Source organism: Perna viridis, chromosome 5 (genome assembly GCF_037379345.1).
Source record: "Perna viridis isolate PV_CMFRI_1.1 ecotype Kerala chromosome 5, ASM3737934v1, whole genome shotgun sequence".
NCBI classification, from domain to species: domain Eukaryota; kingdom Metazoa; phylum Mollusca; class Bivalvia; order Mytilida; family Mytilidae; genus Perna; species Perna viridis.
The window spans coordinates 5,768,917-5,789,209 of NC_142449.1; the positions used below are offsets into that span (position 1 = coordinate 5,768,917).

Below are 20,293 nucleotides of genomic sequence, written 5' to 3' on the forward strand. Positions count from 1 at the left end.
TGCCTGGAAGTTATACTCTTTATATTACATCCAATCACAAAAAACAAACATCTTTAAGCCTTAAATATATGCACATTTAGATGAATATTTAGGCCATAGCAAACATGTTCTTTTAAGACTCTCATCAAAAGTTGAAATATTCTTGTTTATGTTTCATCAGCATTTTTTTTGTAGTTGATGCATTTATTGTGGATACTTCATCAATAAATACAATTTACATAAGAACAATTTATTGCTAATCACACGCTATCAGTAATTCATTATAAAGGGAAATCATGGCTTAAACAAGAGTCAAAACGATCATGTAAACATAACAAAATCAAATAATCAACTGAAACATCTGAAGTCCGTTAGTTAAACGAGAATTACCGAAAACACGAATGTACACAACTCTTGGAAGCTGCTAATTGGTCATATTCTATAAAATACACTTGAAGATAGAAGCAAATCTGACAATGCGCTTTTGTTCATTCAAATGTACGAGTGAAAGGCCTAGAAAAAAACCACAAATGCATACATGTACATGTATAATTGAATAGTCCGGGAGAAAGTAATTGTGAGCTAAATATAGATTGCTTTGCTTTACATTCATTGAATATAATAAATATCTATAGCTCTAATCATCAATCTTTTTATTCAAAAATATCTACCTTTATTAAATACTTCGTTGAAGGTCAATGTGGTGACTGACTGAAACATTGACAGAAATCACGTCTGTCAGTTTGCCTCTTAAGACCCTCATAAGGAAGAAGTTTAACTTGCAATGAAAAAAAGGTTCTTAAACACCGGACAGCTCCTAATTATTATAAAATGTTAAACATGGAATATCAAACTGGTGTCCATGGAATATAGCATTCAAGCAAGAAAAATAAATTTGACAAGTCGAAAATAACTTTATACAACGTTAACACAAGTACATAGTTAAATATAAAAGATAACAGATAAGAAAATTTCCTTGTGAACATATCTACATGATACAAATTTCATAGAAAAAAAAAACAACAGTATGCCATTTTGACGCCCTATATATAACAACATACAAACAATACAAATACGACATTTAGCACCCATCTGGGGCATGAATTTTTTTACCGATGGGTAACCAATCAAACGTCCGCACTTGTAACAAGCCGGGGATAAACGGCTCAGTGTATTTTTTAAATGCCTCTCAAACCAAATATCGTCTGAATATAGCTGAAATATTGCTGCCCGGGTGTTAAACCACAACAATCAATTAATCAATCAAACCAAATGCCATCTATACTTTTTAAATTCAAATTCAATTACATTTTTGTACTAGTTTTTCCTTTGGCAATTTGTCGTTGCACTTCATTCGTGTTCTAATTGTTAAATAAAATTTTAATAGTTGTACAAACATCTAGGACATATAATGATTATTGGATTAATAGACAACAAACTAAAGAAGATGAATGGTAGTCTCGATCTACGTTGACAGTGATAAATGGTTTGAATGTATTTATTTATTTTATTATTTTTTTTACAATTATCAGTCATCGGTAAACTCTATCATGGACGTCTAAAAGAATGTTCAAACTTAGTTACAAGCCATGTAAATATTGTAGGGCAGTTGGATGTTGTCTTCTTAGAATATTTGCTGTCTAATGCATTGATGGCAGCGACCTTTAACATTTAGCGTTACATCTTCCATGTTTAAAACAATCCTGTAATTCTTTACTAATAAGCAAGTCAAAGCCAAGAGTCAATCTGTATAAGACCATCATGAATAGCAGATAATTAAGCGGATTACTATCTGAAGTCCAGTACGTTGTCACATATGAACACTGTGTAAGAACAATCTGTGTTTGGTAAAGAAACCATAGTAGAATGAATAAACAACGAAGTTTGTATAACACACCTGGAGTGGGAAAAAAGAATCAAGACATTAGTTTTATTCTCTCCAATTTTACACCTTTTGACTGTAGAAACTATTGTGATTTCTAAAATGTTGTTTATTGTGTTATCTGTAGACAATTAGGCCAGGTTATACAGCGCTTTAAAAATAAGCCGCCAGACTACTTCTTGGTTTTATGTTTCAATACTGTATATCATCCTTACCAGTGTGTGTTTATAAGGAAACTCCACGATTAGGGTTTGTCTGGACATGTGAACTATAGATTAAATTGTAAGACATAAATTAAATGATTTCCTTTCGTTCATGTTATTAGGTTCAGACTAATGCTTTATTTGAGTTGCACCACTTTGCATGATCACGAAAATATAACAAAAAAAAAAAGAAAAAAAGATCAATTTAGTTTCATACAGGCCAAAAAACTACAAACAGAATGAATAGATTGTAGTTATTGATACGATATCTTATACATCTAATACATCATTATTATCATTGTGCAGGAACTTATTATAATGTGGAGTATGATTTTTAAATCAGCTATAAACATCACGACACTATCAGTATATATAAAAAAATATTCTCACAAAATAGAAAAAAAATATGATTTTGGCAGTCATATAAACACTGTGTTTTTCATAGATAAACTTTATTTTTCGGCCACAGTAGTTGCATTGATCATAAATACCTAATGACATTTAGATTTTTGTTACGATGAACTTTTTTACTTCTATAGAAACAGTAAGAGAGAAACGATGTATATAAACATTTTATTGTAAGGTACATCTATTACACAGAAACTATCCAAAAAAGCATAGTACGTTCAAATACTAGTAAATCACATATAACGTACTAGGAGTTTGTTTGAACAATAAATATTTACATTGTAACAATAGTAATGCTTCACTATAGAAGATGAATCTGTCCCCTAAAATAGCTACATAAAAGTTTGAATAACGCTTGGGCGCTCATATAGATGAAATGAAATTGGTTTAAAAATACCTTTTTTGTGATCGAAGTTTCAACGATTGAAATAAAACCCGTTCTTAAGAGAAATGAGAAACTTTGATACATACTGGCTTTAGAATTCCGGATTTTATCGCAGCATCAATTGATTTGACCACATTGTCTTAGACACAAATGTGATCAATCTCTTTATGATACTAGTGGGAGCCATTTCATGTTTTGTTGGTTTTAAAAGCCTTGTTACACATCTACAATAGATGCCCAAAATCTGTTATAATTCACATGTCTAATTTGACTTGACGAATCACAAGAAATATATGTGTGATTGGTAGGGTTTCAAAAGGAACATCGGGATCGTTTTAACAGTATTTTCTTTCTCTTAATGTAAAATGCTGATTACATGTTGAAACTGGCCTTCAGACTTTAGCTGATTGTGGCTTTACTTGATAATAAATTAAGGATAAGATTCAGTAAGACCAAAGATAAGGGATAAGGTATCAGGTAATCATTATCTATTATGTTTTGTTTCATTAACATGGGACTCATTCTTGTCACTAAAAATGCTTCCCACAATGTCATACACTATACATTTTTCAACAAATATTATTGCCACTATTCATTTCAATCATTGCAGAAAAAGCATTGACAATAAATCTACAGCTGCCTAAAGGCAAATGTACGTTGTTTAATACAGTTATATGTTCAGAAGCCAAAAGGTAACTGATCAATCTGTACCTAATACGTAAATCATTAATGATGGTTATATTTTATTATAGTAATGTCATGTCTATATCTTTAATTGATTTGAAAAAAAAAGACAAAAAAAAAAAAAAAAAAAAAAAATAAAAAAGAAAAAGAGAATGAGAAATGTTGTAGATTTATAAATAGAACAACGAAATAATGATGTCCCTTACAAAAACGGATTTAGTTTCAAATAAAAAAAGAATACAGTCTTGTTTTAGGACACTTTCTTTTTAGAGGCAGAAAACGACGAAGTTTTAGGGACAAAATCTCGGACTTCAGTACTTAGCAATGGCATATGATATACCAAAACCGATATCTTTTGAGAAATTTATGTCAAGATTCTGACGTTAAGAACTACAAAAAATCCACATAACTTTATATAGTATAACTTTATAATGAATAAAGCATGAAAAATGGACAGGCAAAACATTGTATCGCATGGCCTTTCACAAATAAACAGATGAGGCTTAAGCCCAAGGTAAATTACAGGCGCTTTTTAGTGGGAAATTTTCTCTGCTACGCTTTGTGTGTTATCTGTATACAATTACTATGTACATACTGCCAACTCAAACACTTCGGACTCTTCGAACCAAACAAAACTGTTAAATATGGAAATATATTCTATGAAACTCGTGTTTTTGTTCGTGCAAATTGTTGGTGAGGCAGCCAGATTGCCTAATAGAATATGCAAAAAAAAAAAAAAAAAAAAAAAAAATCAAAAAAAAAATTCGTCTTGTATATCATCCGTATTTAATTGGGGAATTCTATAATCATTATCTCATCATCTTGTAATTCTAAGAAATTCTGTAGACAGGTGGATGTAAAGGTACAGGTTGCAATGTTATTTTACGAGACAGGTAGGGTAAAAGACGGAATAAAAGTGACTGCAGTGCTGTGGAATGGTAGGATTTCAGGTATTTGTGTTCTGTGCGGTCCTGCTTATACTAACTTGACTCAATTCATAAATAAATTGCAAAAAAAATTGTAAAGATCTTTCAAAACGATTAATGACAAAAAGATACTGGTAAAAAAGAATCCAAATGAGCTTAGGAAATGGTGAATGGTTTTCCTTGATACAAAAAAGCGAAACTTGACTTTTTAGACAGCATTGAGCTGTTTGAAAAGCTGAAAGAATAATAAAGGGAACCAAAGTTATAGCAATAATCAAAAGAATATAATCCAGGGACAAAGACCAGACATGAAAAACAGATATACGCAACAAAGAATATAAAATAACTAAAATCATACATACAAAGTAACAAAACATGAATGAACAACTCGGACTCCACTAAAAAGTGGGAGCATGGACCAGGTGCCCCGGTAGAGTAAGCGTCCTCTGCTTTTCTAGAAACACCCACCGAGTTGCTTATAAAAATTCAAGTCCGGGTAGACGAAAGAGGAAAGGAAAACTATGACACGTTGAACAAATCAGTTTTCATGGCGCAGATGGATATACCGTAACGATCCACGGGTTTGTGATGACGACCACAAAACTTCTGTAGTGATGACATTAATCTTGTAGCAACATAACTCTGAAGAAGCTTATTTATAAGAATTCTAGTGTAGTTTCAGCAGACTCTGGCATAACGAAGATTGTCTTCGTTTTTTTGTATTTTTTCCTATACGCCCCATGTGGTGTATCTTGTTAGACCGGTTGAAACATTATTTTTGTGGTGATTAGCAAGTCTGAATTGTTTTAGGCTTAATCATGTGTTAAAGCAGTGATGTTGGGTAACTTCGTATTGGTCCCTTTCGTTTTGCATTTATTAACTAGCTAATAGTCTTTCTTCGTGTTCCATTGCGTTTTCCCGTTTTCCACCATTCTCTTGTTTCTATAAGTGTTAATTTTGTCATCCAATTATTTCTATTTTTGCTTTTATTGTGAACGTTTTTATTACATATCTATTTTAAAAAAACAAAGATTAATCACTGGGATAAAGCGGATGACCGTAACGGCCGTTACGGTCATCTCAAAATGGAGGATGGATGGAAATTCAGGTTAGAATGTTTTTCTTTAATAAAGTTGTTTATTCAAGTTATTCAACAAAATAAATATAAAAAAATAGTCAATCATTCATCAATGCTTGATATTTAAAGCGGGAAGCATATGGGTGAAATGTATGATTTATGAGAAATTACAAGGTAAAAATCGGTGGGATGACCGTAACGAAGAATGTGGGATGACCGTAACAGAACAAGGGACTAACAAACGGGATGATGACCGTAACAGAACAAGAGATTAACAAACGGGAAGACCGTAACAGAACAAGAGACCAACAAACGGGAAGACCGTAACAGAACAAGAGACCAACAAACGGGAATAGAGTAACAGAACAAGAGACCAACAAATGGGATGACCGTAACAGAACAAGAGACCAACAAACGGGAAGACCGTAACAGAACAAGAGACTAACAAACGGGAAGACTGTAACAGAACAAGAGACTAACAAACGGGAAGACCGTTACGTATTTATTTGATATAGTTAAAGATATTGATATGGGTAAAATAATTATTGATTTGATAAAATAGTTTAGGTGTTTATTCACAACTAAAAATAGAATGGGAAAACAGAAAAAAACTACATCAGTCTTATACTTGTTGAAGTTAATATTTGAGAGTTTTTGTGCGTTTAAATTTATCATTTGAAAATATCTTCCTTTTCTCTCTTTGGTTCGCTACATGAATATCTCAGTATCAAATTAAGTAGAGTATTAAAGGTGCAGATTATAATTTTGTAATAATTTATGAAATGTAATAGAGAAGGTATTTAACAATAATATATGAAAAATGAACTAAACCGAAGCAAATATATCTAACTTAGTTGGTAGCTTATTCAAGTAATTGTACATAGGTGTTATTCAGCTTTAAGGGCAATAAAAACACGTTTGTTTAAGGTTTCATATAGATATATGGTATAGGTAGGTAAAATCATTTTATTTTTTATTTTTCAATTATTTTATATCGACACATACATACACTTATGGGAGTTTGTTTTTAAACTTTAATAGTGCTCAACTAAAAAATGATAGTTTAGCAGCATTTTGTCAGCAATTTCAATTTTTATAGTATATTTTGTGACATGCATTCTGACACTTTTACATACATCTTCACTAACTTGAACAAATAGATTTGTAGAAGTAAATTAACATCACGAATCTGCTGAAACACAAAAATTCTACCACTTAATATTCTCATATCATTTAATATGAACAAATGTTTACCATTTGTGTCTATTTTCTTATCATAGCTGTTTCTCATTTCTCTTATATGATCATATTCATAACAATTCAGACCTCACACAAAAATATATTACGAAATCAGAAATTGTATGCTACACATACACACCCTGCCGTATGCAAGCCAACATTATTGCCAACCGCACGCGGCAGCCATACATGTACATTATAACGATGTTTCTGCATTTCTTAATTGTTTTCAGTATTTTGTACAAAACACCGCTTGTAGTAGAAACTATTAGGAATGAATTTGTCAATTTTAACATACTTCAGTGAAATCTATTGCCATTCAACGTTTGTCATTATGGTAAATTAGAACTCTCATCACGAAATATTTTTGTTACTAATATTACCAACATCTCTTGTCACATGTTACGGTCATCCTTAAAAAAAGAAGATTCTTCGTTACGGTCATCCCGCCGATATTTTTACCTTGTAATTTCTCAGAAATCATACATTTTACCTATACCTCCCTCTTCAAATATCAAGCATTGCTGAATGACTAACTATTTGTCATATTCATTTTGTTGAATAAGTTGAATAAACAACTTTGTTAAAGAAAAATATTCTGACCCAAATTTCCATCCTCCGTCTTGGGATGACCGTAACTGCAGTTACGGTCATCCGCTTTACCTCAGTGATTAATGAGATAGATTCAGGATTGTCTTTGCAATGCTTAATAATATTAATCTTTTAGATGTCATAATTCTAAACAATATGTTATAGTTTTATGAATGCATTTAATAATAATTTTGTATGTTTTGTTTTGTTTTTTCAGTTGTGAAACCTGTCATAGTAAAGATGCATTTACATGGAAAAAATTCCATAGAGACACTTTATTTTACAATCAAGTGGTATAAAAACTGATATATTCCCAAATTTACTGTTTAATCAATTTGCAATGATAAATAATGTTTTCATAAAAAAAAAACCATTAAATGCATACTTATATTTTTCAAGCTAAGGATTAGAACAGTTTTAACACATTCATATGCTTTATCAATTGGGTAATTTTGTTATTATCCTTCAATTGTAACCAAAGATACCAGTTTTGACTTGATATAATGTCTGTATTAGGTTAAACATAACAACATTTAAACAAGTACTATCTTTAAAAAAAAAGCCAACGCAGTAAAATTTTACGTCTAAGTTTCTACATTTCTTTCAAGAAAATAACAAACGGCACGCAGTTTCTAATTTTCGATAATGTTTTTTCGAACGCAATTTCAAATTTTCGTTATACAGTTTTTTTAACACCACTAAGTTATTAGTATTAGGCCAATCGGGGAACATAATTGAGATCAGGTGACTTGCGTTTCCATAGAAGAGCGTCCTTAAGGTCAAAGGGTAAAAAGCGAAACTATACCGACTGCGTCGAAAAACACGTGGGTTTCCTTCGAGGTACAATAGAACTTCACGATGCTGAGGAATCGGAATCAAATATGTCCTCATCTGAATTTTGAATTTTCTCAACAGCGTTATCTTCAGATACTGGATCAACGAGTTTCTCGTTGATGTTAAGTAAAATATTCCTCTTTTGTTGAAGTCATCCAAATCAGCTGTGCTGTCTTTGTTGTGCGCGTCTGACTTCAAAGCCTTTGCGACGTTGAACTTTTCCCACAGTCTTGAAATAATTCCTCCGTGCCCTCTCGAATACCTAGCAACTTGGCAGCCATCATGCCTTTGGTCACGGCACCAAAATGTTGTTGCAAATTCGGCGAAAAAGAAAGAAGTTTTCGTGTCGAATGTTATATCGCGAATGGAAACGCGCAAATACACGTCACATAATATAAACGTAACAAAACATGTAAATAACGTCAATGTCCTCGCGTTACGTAGTGCTATATATATTCTCAACAAGTATTTTTACGATAAAGGTTATATATTTTTTTCGTAATTTCGAGTAAATTATGATTTTATCTTTCTTTCACAAGCATAGTAAAATCTGTTTTATCAAATGGCATACTTTGAAAGTGTCTCATAAGTCAAACTAATGATTGTTTATTCCATCTATATATTTGCTTTGAGCGATATGTTATACTTAAAATATGTTTATTGTCATGTAATTGTGAGTTCCACATTAATTAATACTGTACACGAGCGCCGTTAAATCAATATTGTTCTTTATATTTTACGTCTATTTATGATACAAACAGAAAACAGTTTCTTAAATTTCATAGTTTGCGTCTTAACTAAACATAGTTCCTTAGAGATAGAGCATCACTGACCGACAAGTGCGTTGCACGACAATATACAATATGTTTATTTCAATTTATCAATTAATAATTAATTCTTTTTTTCAAGTTAAAGTAGTAACAGTGTATCTTGCTGACAGATCAGCGATTCTCTGTGATCAATCACTATGTACGAGACAGAGAAGTAATGCTTTAACATAAAACAATCATCAAGACCGATCACCTTTTCATTGTACAAGGTCTGCTATATAGCAAACATGGAATGGGTCTTAGAAAAAAATGGCAAAAAATGCTTGACCCATGATACTTTAACATATATACAACCAGGTCTAAATATTAAAAGGGAAAGAGTAATCAAGGGAACCAAGATTCTAGCGCAAATTAAAAGACTGTAATTTAGGGACAAAGACAAGACATGGAGAACAGACATACACGACAAAGAATACAAAATAACCAAAATAATACATACAAAGTAACAAAAACAAATGAGCAACTAATACTCCACTAAAAACTGGGAGCATGGACCAGGTGCACCGGTAGGGTAGGCCTCCTCTGCTTTCCTAGAAACACCCGCCAAGTTGCTCATAAAAAGTCAAGTCCGGGGTAGACGAAAGAGGAAAGGAAAACTTTGACACGTTGAATAAATCAGTTTTCATGGTCCAGATAGACACATCATAACGATCCACGAGTTCATAATGACAACCATAAAACTTCTATAGTGATGACTTCAATCTTGTAGCAACATAACCCTGTTCCAGAAGCCTAATTGTACGAAGTCTAGCGCGATATGAAAAGTCTCCGTAGTTACGGCTAGCTCTGACATAACGTATGAGTTATGATATGAAAACTCCTTTCGCAGGTACTGAAGGGATGTTGTCACAGATGAAAGGAAAGTTGACAATTCTGAATGAAAAGTCATCTCGTTTGTTGTATAGTTTGGTCAATAGTTTTCCTTTACCATCGATCTCTAAGTGTAGGTCAAGTTATGAGACTGACTTCATAGTGTCTGTAGTATTCTTTATATCAAGTTCTTTGGGGGTATTAGGATTGTTAAACGATAATACGTCATCTGTATAGCACAAACTGAGATTTAAGGGTCTAGCTGAACGATTTTTCTTTCGGATCAGATCAGTTAAAACCATAAAGTCAGCATCATAAGAGTGAAGGAATAGGTCAACAAGTAGAGTAGCACAATTTGTTCCCATTAAAATGCCGACTGTTTGTTGAAAAATGCGTTCACCACACTGGACAAATATGTTGTTGATCAAAATTTCCACCATTTTGAAAACATCTTTTTCTGTATATTTGGAAGATGATTTGGAATTATTTTTTACAAAGTATGAGGAATCTCTATCAAGAACTATATATTTGTATCTAGGTGTATCATCATATTTGGAGAAACAACGATGTATAATGTTTTTGAGTCGGGATTTTATAAACAATATACAGTGTTGAAAAATCATAGGTTTTAATGCTATTACATTCTGATACCAATTTTGAATTGAGGGGCTTCAAAAGATCTTTCGAATTTTTCAGGATCCACATTGAATTGATTCCACTACGGGAGTAACAAGTGTGGTGGTAAGACTGGAGACCCTCTTTGACAGCTGTGAGTATAGAAGGTTTGATGGTACATTTTGGAGATCCATATATGTAACGTTGTTTGTATGGATTCTTGTGGAGTTTAGGAATCCACACATAGACGGTAAATCACAATCATCGTCTTTGTAGAGAGACGAAAAGAGGATGGCACAGATCTATGGTTATTCACTATCTCTTCTTTGGAGAATGTAGTGGCAGTATAGGTCTTATCACTGCTATTATTGTTTACGTCTACCTCTGAGAACAGGTATAAGATATAAGAACTTATATGAAGTTAATATTCCAATTTATGGAGCGTGGTTCACGGTACTTGGGACCTTTAGAAAGGACCTTACGCAGAGATTCGTTTTTGATGGTGCTTAAATCTCTCGTAATAACGTGACTGGAAGGACCATATTTGAATGGAGAGTTTTTGCAAGAACAGTCGTCAGGTGGTTTAGCCTTGAATTCCTTAACCTCCAGGTTCTCAATAGCCTTTTATGACTGAAAATTTGGATGCAATTGACGAAGTATAGGAATATGAAATAATCGGTATTGATTTGTTCTTGAAATATGAGGGAATTTTGTAGGTTACGTTTTTGTGATGGAAGATGTTAGCCAAATTAATTGCATCTATACCTTTGTTGACAAATGTTAGTGGAAGAAATGATCATTTTTCTTCATCTGGACCTTTTACACAAACTGGTTTAAAGTGTCTGTGAAAACCAATATCCAAAATGATGGCAACAAGTTTGTATAATGACAGATACTTAAGGTACATTAAATTTAATGTATATTAACAGTTTTGTAAAATGGGTTGACAAAACTTTTTAATCGAGAAAGTCTATTTAAGCTTTATATTTTATTGAAGTATTTTGTTATTTCGATTAAAACTTTTTTATTCATAAGGCGAGACTCGAAACTGGTCCTATACTTTACAATTATCAAAGCTGCCGATATTCTATTCTTATCCTAGAAAACCATATATACATCTGAGAAATAGAAGGATTTAATTCAATGCATTAAAATAATTGTACCCTGAATCTTTATTTCTTAATCAAGTGGACGAGCATTTGATTTCAAGGTGGGGGCTTGGCAGTTTTTGGAAATAAATATTCTGGCCTGCACCTCCTAGAAAATATGAATATTCTGACCTAAGTCAAGATACTTCATACAGTTAAGTGGAAGTAAATAATCTTGCTCCGATGTGGTTGAAAATACATTTTTGAAAAGCAAACCTTCAAAAAATAAATATTCTGACCTAAAAAAAATTGCCCTTCTGAAATCAAAAGGTCGCCCATTAGGCAGTTCCATGATAATGCTCTTTGATTGAACATGAAAAACGTTTCATCGAATCCTGTTTCGACCCAATTATATTTTTCGTAATAGTTTCTTTCAAAACGTGTTTAATTAAAGCGTTCGATAAAAGATTTGTATGTTTCCTTCCCATTAGTAATGTTATTATTGCCCGGACAAACATAGGAATAAGCGTTTTATCTTTTGTTAATTGACAATTACTGGTCAGTAATGAAGTCTTCAAACGACTTTCAGCAGTAGTAGCTTTATTGTTTAAATCTCTACCCATCTACAATTTCTCACTGAATACAACTCATCTATGATCGAATAGTGCAAGAGTAGTGATGAAATGATGACTGTCTCATTGGCAATCATACCACATCTCCTATTTTGTATCAATAAAGATACCGAACTGATGTGACAATGTGATAAAATACATGTATGCAAATAAAAAATTCACTCTTGTCTCATGAGTATTAAAGGCGAAAGAAGAGAAAAATGATTTATAGATAAAAATGGGTATTTAAATATATGAATAGCTTTAATAAATACAAATAAAAAACAACAACAAAATGAACATATATCTATAAAAAATTCCATCTATTTATTTGACATACCATTGTTCATAAAAATATGCTTATATTTATTTTGGCCACAGCATTGTGTTATGCTAAATTTATAATAGGCGGAGAAGGTATTGGTGAAGGAGGCACTGTTTGTGTAGATGGAACAGTGGGTATTGTCGGTGGAACAGTGGGAATTGTCGGTGGAACAGTTGGACTAGTTGAGCATGAAAAACAAATAAGTCTACAAAAATATTTTGGTCTTCTGAATCCCCAGTATCTCATGGTAAATGGTATTGTTACTGTCCCTGCGGGAATCTCTAGATTGTTACGAATTACATGACGTCTTCTAAAATATCTGACACGTCTTGCATTGAACGGAGGCAACACCTGAAAAAATATATAAACAATTTTAATGACAATCTCAATACTTTTTTGATAGGAATAAGATAATAATGTCCGTTGATACTAAGCTAATACAAAACTTTAATTTTGTAACTTCATACCTCTAACTTGACGAAACGTCTATAAAAAGACACGGATGACAGAAATGCATTTGCCTGTATATCACATGGCAACTGATAGGTACATGAACCAGTTGATTTTCGCCATTCAGGTCTAGGTATAGGTCTAGGCAAGTGCCTTCGTCTCCATCTTCCCAATGCATGTACCGTACTGTAACACACAACTGAAGCCAGGATCAGCAACTGAAGATATCTCATATTGTCTATCAACAAAAAACTTACTGAATGAAGAATGTTTTGAACATTGTACAAATTGCAAGAACAGTGATAATAGCGAAGTGCCAATTATGGAATACTATTAGTGAAATCTATCGCCTATTCTTAGTTTTAAAAAATAAAAGAACCACCCGGGGCTTCTAAATGAATATATGGCCGATGAAAAAGGCTTATGACAAATCCACATCAAATACTTTTCGTTGAGGTATGAACGGTAATGCAAATGTGTTACATTGTTCATGAATGAATCATATACAAGATTAATTGCAACATATAATTTCATGTGTTTTGAAACTAATATTGAAATAAATACATTTGTGCCCATCGAAGCACACAACACCGATAGCTTCTATAATTATATGAGAACCATAATTTCCACACAATAAGTACTATGAAAAACATAATTACCATATAATGTTTATTTACTTGTTTCCATGAATTATTATGGCAGTCCATGTTTTTCATGGTGGTTCTAAACATATGAAAAACACATAAGAAACAAATGTTTTTTAAGGGTTTAAAAACAATATGAAAATCATATGCAGAACTATATACATGACGTTTTTGGCAATGGGTATTATTAAAATAAAACATGATAATTTATCATCTATTTTTTTCTTCGTAGATGTTTGCATGATGCGACTACAAATTTTCTTTAAAACCTGCTAAAAGATTGCTTGTTGATCTAGCTTGCGCTGACCTTCTCCAAAAGCTGCAGAGAACATTGATAGGAGGTATATCTTGTACGTATTTAATCTATATATTTCATCTATTTTCATCTTCAAAGTAATGGAATAAGTCTTCATAAGAGAACCCATTTGGTATTATCAAACGAATAAACAGGTGAGCTAACGAAAATAATTAATTCCGCTTTTTTTCGATATTTTAAGTACCATAACTGGGAAAAAAGTCGAAACGGAAGTGATCAAACATGAAATCAATTAAGATCCGTTTTAGATTGTGATATACATAACATTTTATATCTGTTTATTTTGAAAACAATTGGTGGAGTAAAAGCGCACTGAGTCGAAAGTTATCCGGACGAATGAATGGACTTTCAAATGTGATAGGGATACAGCCAAATGCCGTATTTTCTTTTCGTGCTATATCTTTCATGTTGCCGAATTTTATGTAAAGTTTTGTGTTGAAACTAAATCATACGTTGTATAGATTCGTATCCGTAAATTACAACGCCCTCAAAAGCTACACTTAACACTTAAGCTTGATACATAAATATAAAGCTTAAGCGTATCTTTAAAAACCTGTACCGTTTAAGTTTAGTTGTGCTTCGTTTTCTTACATCTATCTACACAAAAATATATTGTTTACGTGAAAACTTTCTAAATACATAATAATATGGATTTTTAGTAAATACAGTCCGTTTTGGATGTGTCATCGTTAGTATTGATTCTAACGCTTTTAGGTTGCAAACCACAATATTAAAAACTGTATGAAAACCCATTAATTAAATTTGTATGTCTAACCTCATGAATCAAATAACCAAACAACTTTGGTTTCATATGACAAAATATCAGTGTAAACTTACTTGTCAGAAGAATTGTATTGAAGTTATAGATTGATTAACATTATTTATGTAAAATAATCTTACTATAATCAGCTATAATACCAATAATATTGACGTTAATTGTCATCAGGATCCGTTTTGTATCACACCCACGAAAAAAAAATAATGATCGTGCATGTGTTATCAATAACAACAGATAAGTACATGTTTTAGCAAGACTAGCTTAAAACGGAAATGTGAATAATCGTATAGAAGAGAAATCCAATACAAGTTATTGATATTAAAGTTATAAAGTATAATATATTAGACGATGTTTTTATTTTTTTGACGATTATCTACTATACAACACAAATATGTTGTCGTACCTGCAGACAAAATCAAAAACAACATTGCTTTTGTCTGCGAAACGTATTACGTCCAGTGTTTATTATCAGAGATATACATAGAAAATAATAGCAGTAGTACTGCTACTACACTCTCCAAAGAAGAGGTAGTGGGAAACGATAAATCTGTGCTATACTCTTTTAGTCTCTTCACCAAAGACGATGATTGTGATCTACCGTATATGTATAAGATTTCTCAACTCTACAAAAATCCATACAAACAACGCTACGTAGCTGAATCTTCACAATGTACCACCAAATCTCTTACAAAATTTTTAACTGTTATACTCACAGCTTTCAAAGATGGTCCCTAATCTTACCACCGCAGCTGTTACTTCAGTAGTGGTATAAATTCATTGTGTATTCTGAAAAAGTCAAAAGATATGAAAACCCTCAATTCAAGAATATTTTAAATATAACATCATTAAAAGCTATCATTTTTCATCTCCTCATACTTCTATTCACCATACTCAGTTGAAAGCCCGACTCAAAAACATTGTACAACGTTGTTACTCCAAAAAAAAAGACAATACACCTAGAAACCAATATGTAGTTCTTGGTAGAGATTCCTCATACTTTGTAAAAAGAAAAACGATCCCGAATCATCTACCAAATATACCGAAGAAAGTATTTTCAAAGTGCTGCAATTTTGTATCAACAACATATTTGTCCAGCGTGGTGGACGCGTTTTTCAACAAACAGTCGGCATTCCAAAAAGAACAAATTGTGCTCCTCTACTTGCTGACCTACACCTTCACTCCTATGAGGCTGACTTAATTGCTGATCTATTCTAAAAGAAGGAACATCGTTTAGCTACATTCTTCTATCTCAATGTCTGCTATAAAAGTTACGTATTATCGTTAAAATATCCTAGTTGCAGGGATTTGATAAAGGATACTACAGACATTGTGAAGTCGGACTCATATCTTGAACTACAAATAGAGATCGACGGTAAAGGAAAATTATTGACCAAACTATACGACAAACGCAATGACTCTTCATTCCGTATCCTTTCATCTGTGGCTAAAGCCATTTCACTACCTGCGTTTAGAATTTTCACTACAGAGATTTATGGCCGTCATCATGAACTCGTGGATTCATCTGCACCATGAGAACTGATTTGTTCAATGTGTCATAGTTTTCCTTTCTTATTTTTGCTATCCTAATCTTGTTTGACTTTTTATGAGCAACTCGACTGGTGTTTCTAGAAAAGCAGAAGACGCTTACCTTACCGTTGACCCTGATCCATGTTCCAAGCTTTTAGTGGAGTCTGAATTCTACATTAACTTCAAATTTGCCGCTTTGCCCCTGTGACGGGTTTGTAGAGTTCGAAAAAGATGACAAAAACAAGTTTGAAGCTGTGGCTGAATATTGTAATCAGAATAAGTTTTGTTCCATTTTCTGTGTGGCTTCTGTAAGTAATCTACTTAAGCCTAGTTTGAAATTGGCAATCGTTAATCCCGTTTTTCAAAGACATTATTCGAGTTGTCCTGTTACAGGTCTTATCTCGAAAATAGCGAAATTTAACTGCCATAGCGATTTTACATTTACAATTATGGAAATAGCCGTTTTTTTTTCACAAAAATTTGCTCATGTTGACGTCACCATTATCAGACATGCGTTTGAAACATATTTCAAAATGATTCATATTGCGCATTGTTTTTAATATTGTTAAGTTTATTATGATTTTAAAGTTTATTGAAAATATTAAAAAAATCCATTTGAATACAACTGAAGAAATGTTAAGAAAATCAACAAGGGAAAAGTTTAATGGTCTGTTTCTATGTTGACACTGATGACCAGTTTCTCTTTACTGGTCATTCTTATTCTTAGTCCAAATAAAAAAAAAATGGATTTTGTTTTTCCTTATCACAACTTAAATCTCAATTTATGATTAAAATTAAGAAACAAGTATACACAACTTTTTATTTAAAAAAGAAATAAAAATTGAATATGAATAAAAGTTACTTTCAGGAACATAAATATGATTTTTTTATTAGTTATCCTGAAAAGTTAATTTCGTTGTCACATTGTAGAAATGGTTTAGTTATTCGTACATAAAATTCAAGTGAATATTGTCATTCTTTTACGCAGGATTTGGTGGAGTTGGAAATGTGGAAGTAATGCTAGGTATCGTAGGTGAAGTAGACGCCACCGTCGGTGATGTAGGTGGAGTAGTCGGTGATGCAGGTGGAGTAGTCGGTAAGGTAGGCGCCACTCTCGATGATGTAGATGGAATCGTTGGTATAATAGGGGGTTTCGTTGGTGAAGTTGGTGCTGGCGTCGGTGAAGGAGTCAAGTTCGTTGTACATGAATAACATATCAATCCACAAAAGTAGTATGGTCGTCTTAATCCCCAGTATCTGATTGTGAAAGGAATTGTTAATGTTCCTGTGGGTAGGTCTTGGTTGTTACGAATTACATAACGTCTTCTAAAATATCCCACTTGTCTTGCATTGAACGGAGGCGATACCTGGTATAAATAATAAAAATTGGTAATTGTCATTTGTTTATATAGTTTAATGCAAATTACCTCTCGTAGTTAACTTTCAATTTATTTTTACATTCACTGATACTTGGGTTATAAAACTATTTTCGTTTGTTTTCTTTATAGTCTTTCAGGATCATACGATATGAAAAGACATAGACAAAAAAATTGGAATATTGACAAGCTGGTATTTTAAGATCAGACCTCCAGCTTGACAAAACGTCTATGGAAGGAGACAGTAGACATCATTGTGTTTGCAGCTGTGTTACATGGCATATGAAAGGTGCATGAGCCTGAATCTTCTCTCCATCTAGGTCTTAGCCTGGGTCTAGGTCTGTGTCTCCACTTCCATATCTCCCATCCATGTGCACTGCTGAAGTACATAACTAAAGCCAGGATCAACAATGGTAGTGGGGATTTCATGTTGCCTATGAAAAATGTACATTGCAGTTATGTTCAGATTCACTGTAAATTACATGAATTAGTGAACTTTTTTCGGAATTTTGCACTTTTTTACATGCAGGTTTCACGAAATCTTTATCTTAAAAAAAGGGAAAAGAAGAAAAAAAAATTAATATTGATAATAAATAAATAAATAAAAATATAAATAAATAAAATAAAATAAAGATAAAAAAAAAAAAAAGGACACATATCCTTCCTTTAATCTTTAATACCGAAAAATTACGAATATCAAGAAGAAGTCCCAAGGGAATACAAAGAACAGAATTGTTTTAAAGGCCTTTACATAAGCCTCTGACAAAGTTATAAATAAATACGTTATAAAAGCTTAGATATGACAGTTATATTCTTGCTAAAGAGTAAAGGAACTTGTTAAGATTCGTTTTATGTTTGTTTCCCTGTTTTCTTGAATTTGTCTTGGTAATATTATAAAATATAAATAATACCATATACGTCTTGTGTACCATTGAAAAATAATTTTGCACTAACCACTTATATCTCATACGGTGGATATATTTTATTATTACAGAACTCACTTTGGATTACCTTAATCCCGTGCACATTTCTAATCAAAGTGTAAGTGAACGATAAATACCTAGATAATTCCCGTTTTAAACATCTATTAATCGTATAAACATATGTACTTACAAATAAGATTCAGTTTAGCAGAATACACTAGAATACACCTGTTACAGATATGAAAAAGTAATCTAATATAATGTTAACCAAACGAATTGCACCCTGAATTTATTTTATAAAAAAACAATGGCTTTTGTCATAGTATTTTTTTCTATGACGATGATCTGTGGTTCAGTGCATAAATGGGATATATTAATCAACAATAAACTTTTCATACGCTTCCTCCTCTGTAACAAAAAGATAATGTTCAGTAACAAGAACAACAACAAAAAAAAAACAACAACAACAAAAAAAAAAAACCGGAAAACTGTGCTTGCGGATTTTAACACTTTAGAGCAAAAAAAGTATAACCGGAATCGTTTGTAAGATTAGCCTTAACATTAAGAAACTTGTTATTCTAGCCTCCTTACCGGATTGATGTCACAGAAATTTCAAATTTCATTTAAACAATAACGATAGTAGTGCATGCATGTTATGTCTGGCCGATAAACTACAATCAATCAATCATTTAATTTAACTTAGAAACAACCCACTCCTTAAGTGCAAATCTAAGACTGCAAAGTAAGATGTGATTGTTCAACGTGTCATAGTTTTTCTTTCCTCTTTCGTCTACCCCGGACTTGACTTTTTATGAGCAACTCGGCGGGTGTTTCTAGAAAAGCACAGGGTACGTACCCTACCGGTGCACATGGTCCATGCTCCCAGTTTTTGGTGGAGTCCGAGTTACTCGTTTGCTTTTGTTACTTTGTATGTATGATTTTAATTACTTTATGTTATTTGTTGTGTATGTCTATTTTCCATGTCTGGTCTTTGTCCATGGAATACATTTGCTGTCATTTCATACATTACCGGTCTTTCGAACTCATTGTTGCAGTAATATTTGTACCAAAAGTAATTTCGTTGTGTGTTTAATGAACAGAATCAATAAAAATTTACACAAAAATATAATTCCACTAACCATAATTTTATAGGGAGACGTACTTCATTCAATTAGAAGTAGTAAATTCCCCCTACTAAATATTTTTCATAAAATTACTCGGAGGTAGCAATGCGATATATTTTTATACAAACACTGTAAAAAGAATCTTCAAATTTTACAAATGTCAAAAGAATTTTCAGGGTCAAAAATCAGGTTTTCTAAAATATCATGCACTTTAAAAATGCCAGAAAAAGTAAGCGGGCATGGTACTTTTATAAGAGTAATCAAGGGAACCAAGTTTATAACGGTAATCAATAGAATGTAATCCAGGGACAAAGACCAGACATGGAAAACAGACTTACAAAGAACATAGAGTAACTAAAATCATACATGCAAAGTAACAAAAGCAAATGAGCAACTCGGACTCCACCAAAAACTGGGAGCTGGACCAGGTGCACCGGTAGGGTAAGCGTCCTCTGCTTTTCTAGAAACACCCGCCGAGTTGCTCATGAAAGTCAAGTCCGAGGTAGACGAAAAGGGAAAGGAAAAAACTATAACACGTTGAACAAATCAGTTTTCATGGCGCAGATGGATACACCGTAAAGATCGACGAGTTCATGATGCAAAAAAAAAAAAAAAAAATCAAATAATAATAGTGTACCTTTTTCTGCTCATTTGTTCATGATTTTAA

The 20,293-nt window shown here is 32.5% G+C and overlaps 2 protein-coding genes across 2 annotated transcripts; both read right to left on the reverse strand.

Annotated features, from left to right (window-relative positions):
- Positions 1-12,471: 12,471 nt before the first annotated feature.
- LOC148615732 (uncharacterized) lies at positions 12,472-14,765 on the reverse strand. The gene is made up of 3 exons (XM_088581560.1): positions 14,736-14,765; positions 12,956-13,176; positions 12,472-12,839 (listed from the first exon to the last, which is right to left on the reverse strand). Exons 2-3 carry the CDS (start codon positions 13,169-13,171, stop codon positions 12,552-12,554), a joined length of 504 nt encoding a protein of 167 aa, XP_088437686.1. The 5' UTR covers positions 13,172-13,176; positions 14,736-14,765; the 3' UTR covers positions 12,472-12,551.
- A 2,244-nt stretch (positions 14,766-17,009) lies between these two features.
- On the reverse strand, positions 17,010-18,813 carry LOC148615733 (uncharacterized). The gene is made up of 3 exons (XM_088582267.1): positions 18,693-18,813; positions 17,790-18,013; positions 17,010-17,570 (listed from the first exon to the last, which is right to left on the reverse strand). The coding sequence occupies exons 2-3, from the start codon at positions 18,006-18,008 to the stop codon at positions 17,184-17,186; spliced, it is 606 nt and encodes a 201-aa protein (XP_088438393.1). The 5' UTR covers positions 18,009-18,013; positions 18,693-18,813; the 3' UTR covers positions 17,010-17,183.
- Between the last annotated feature and the right edge of the window lie 1,480 nt (positions 18,814-20,293).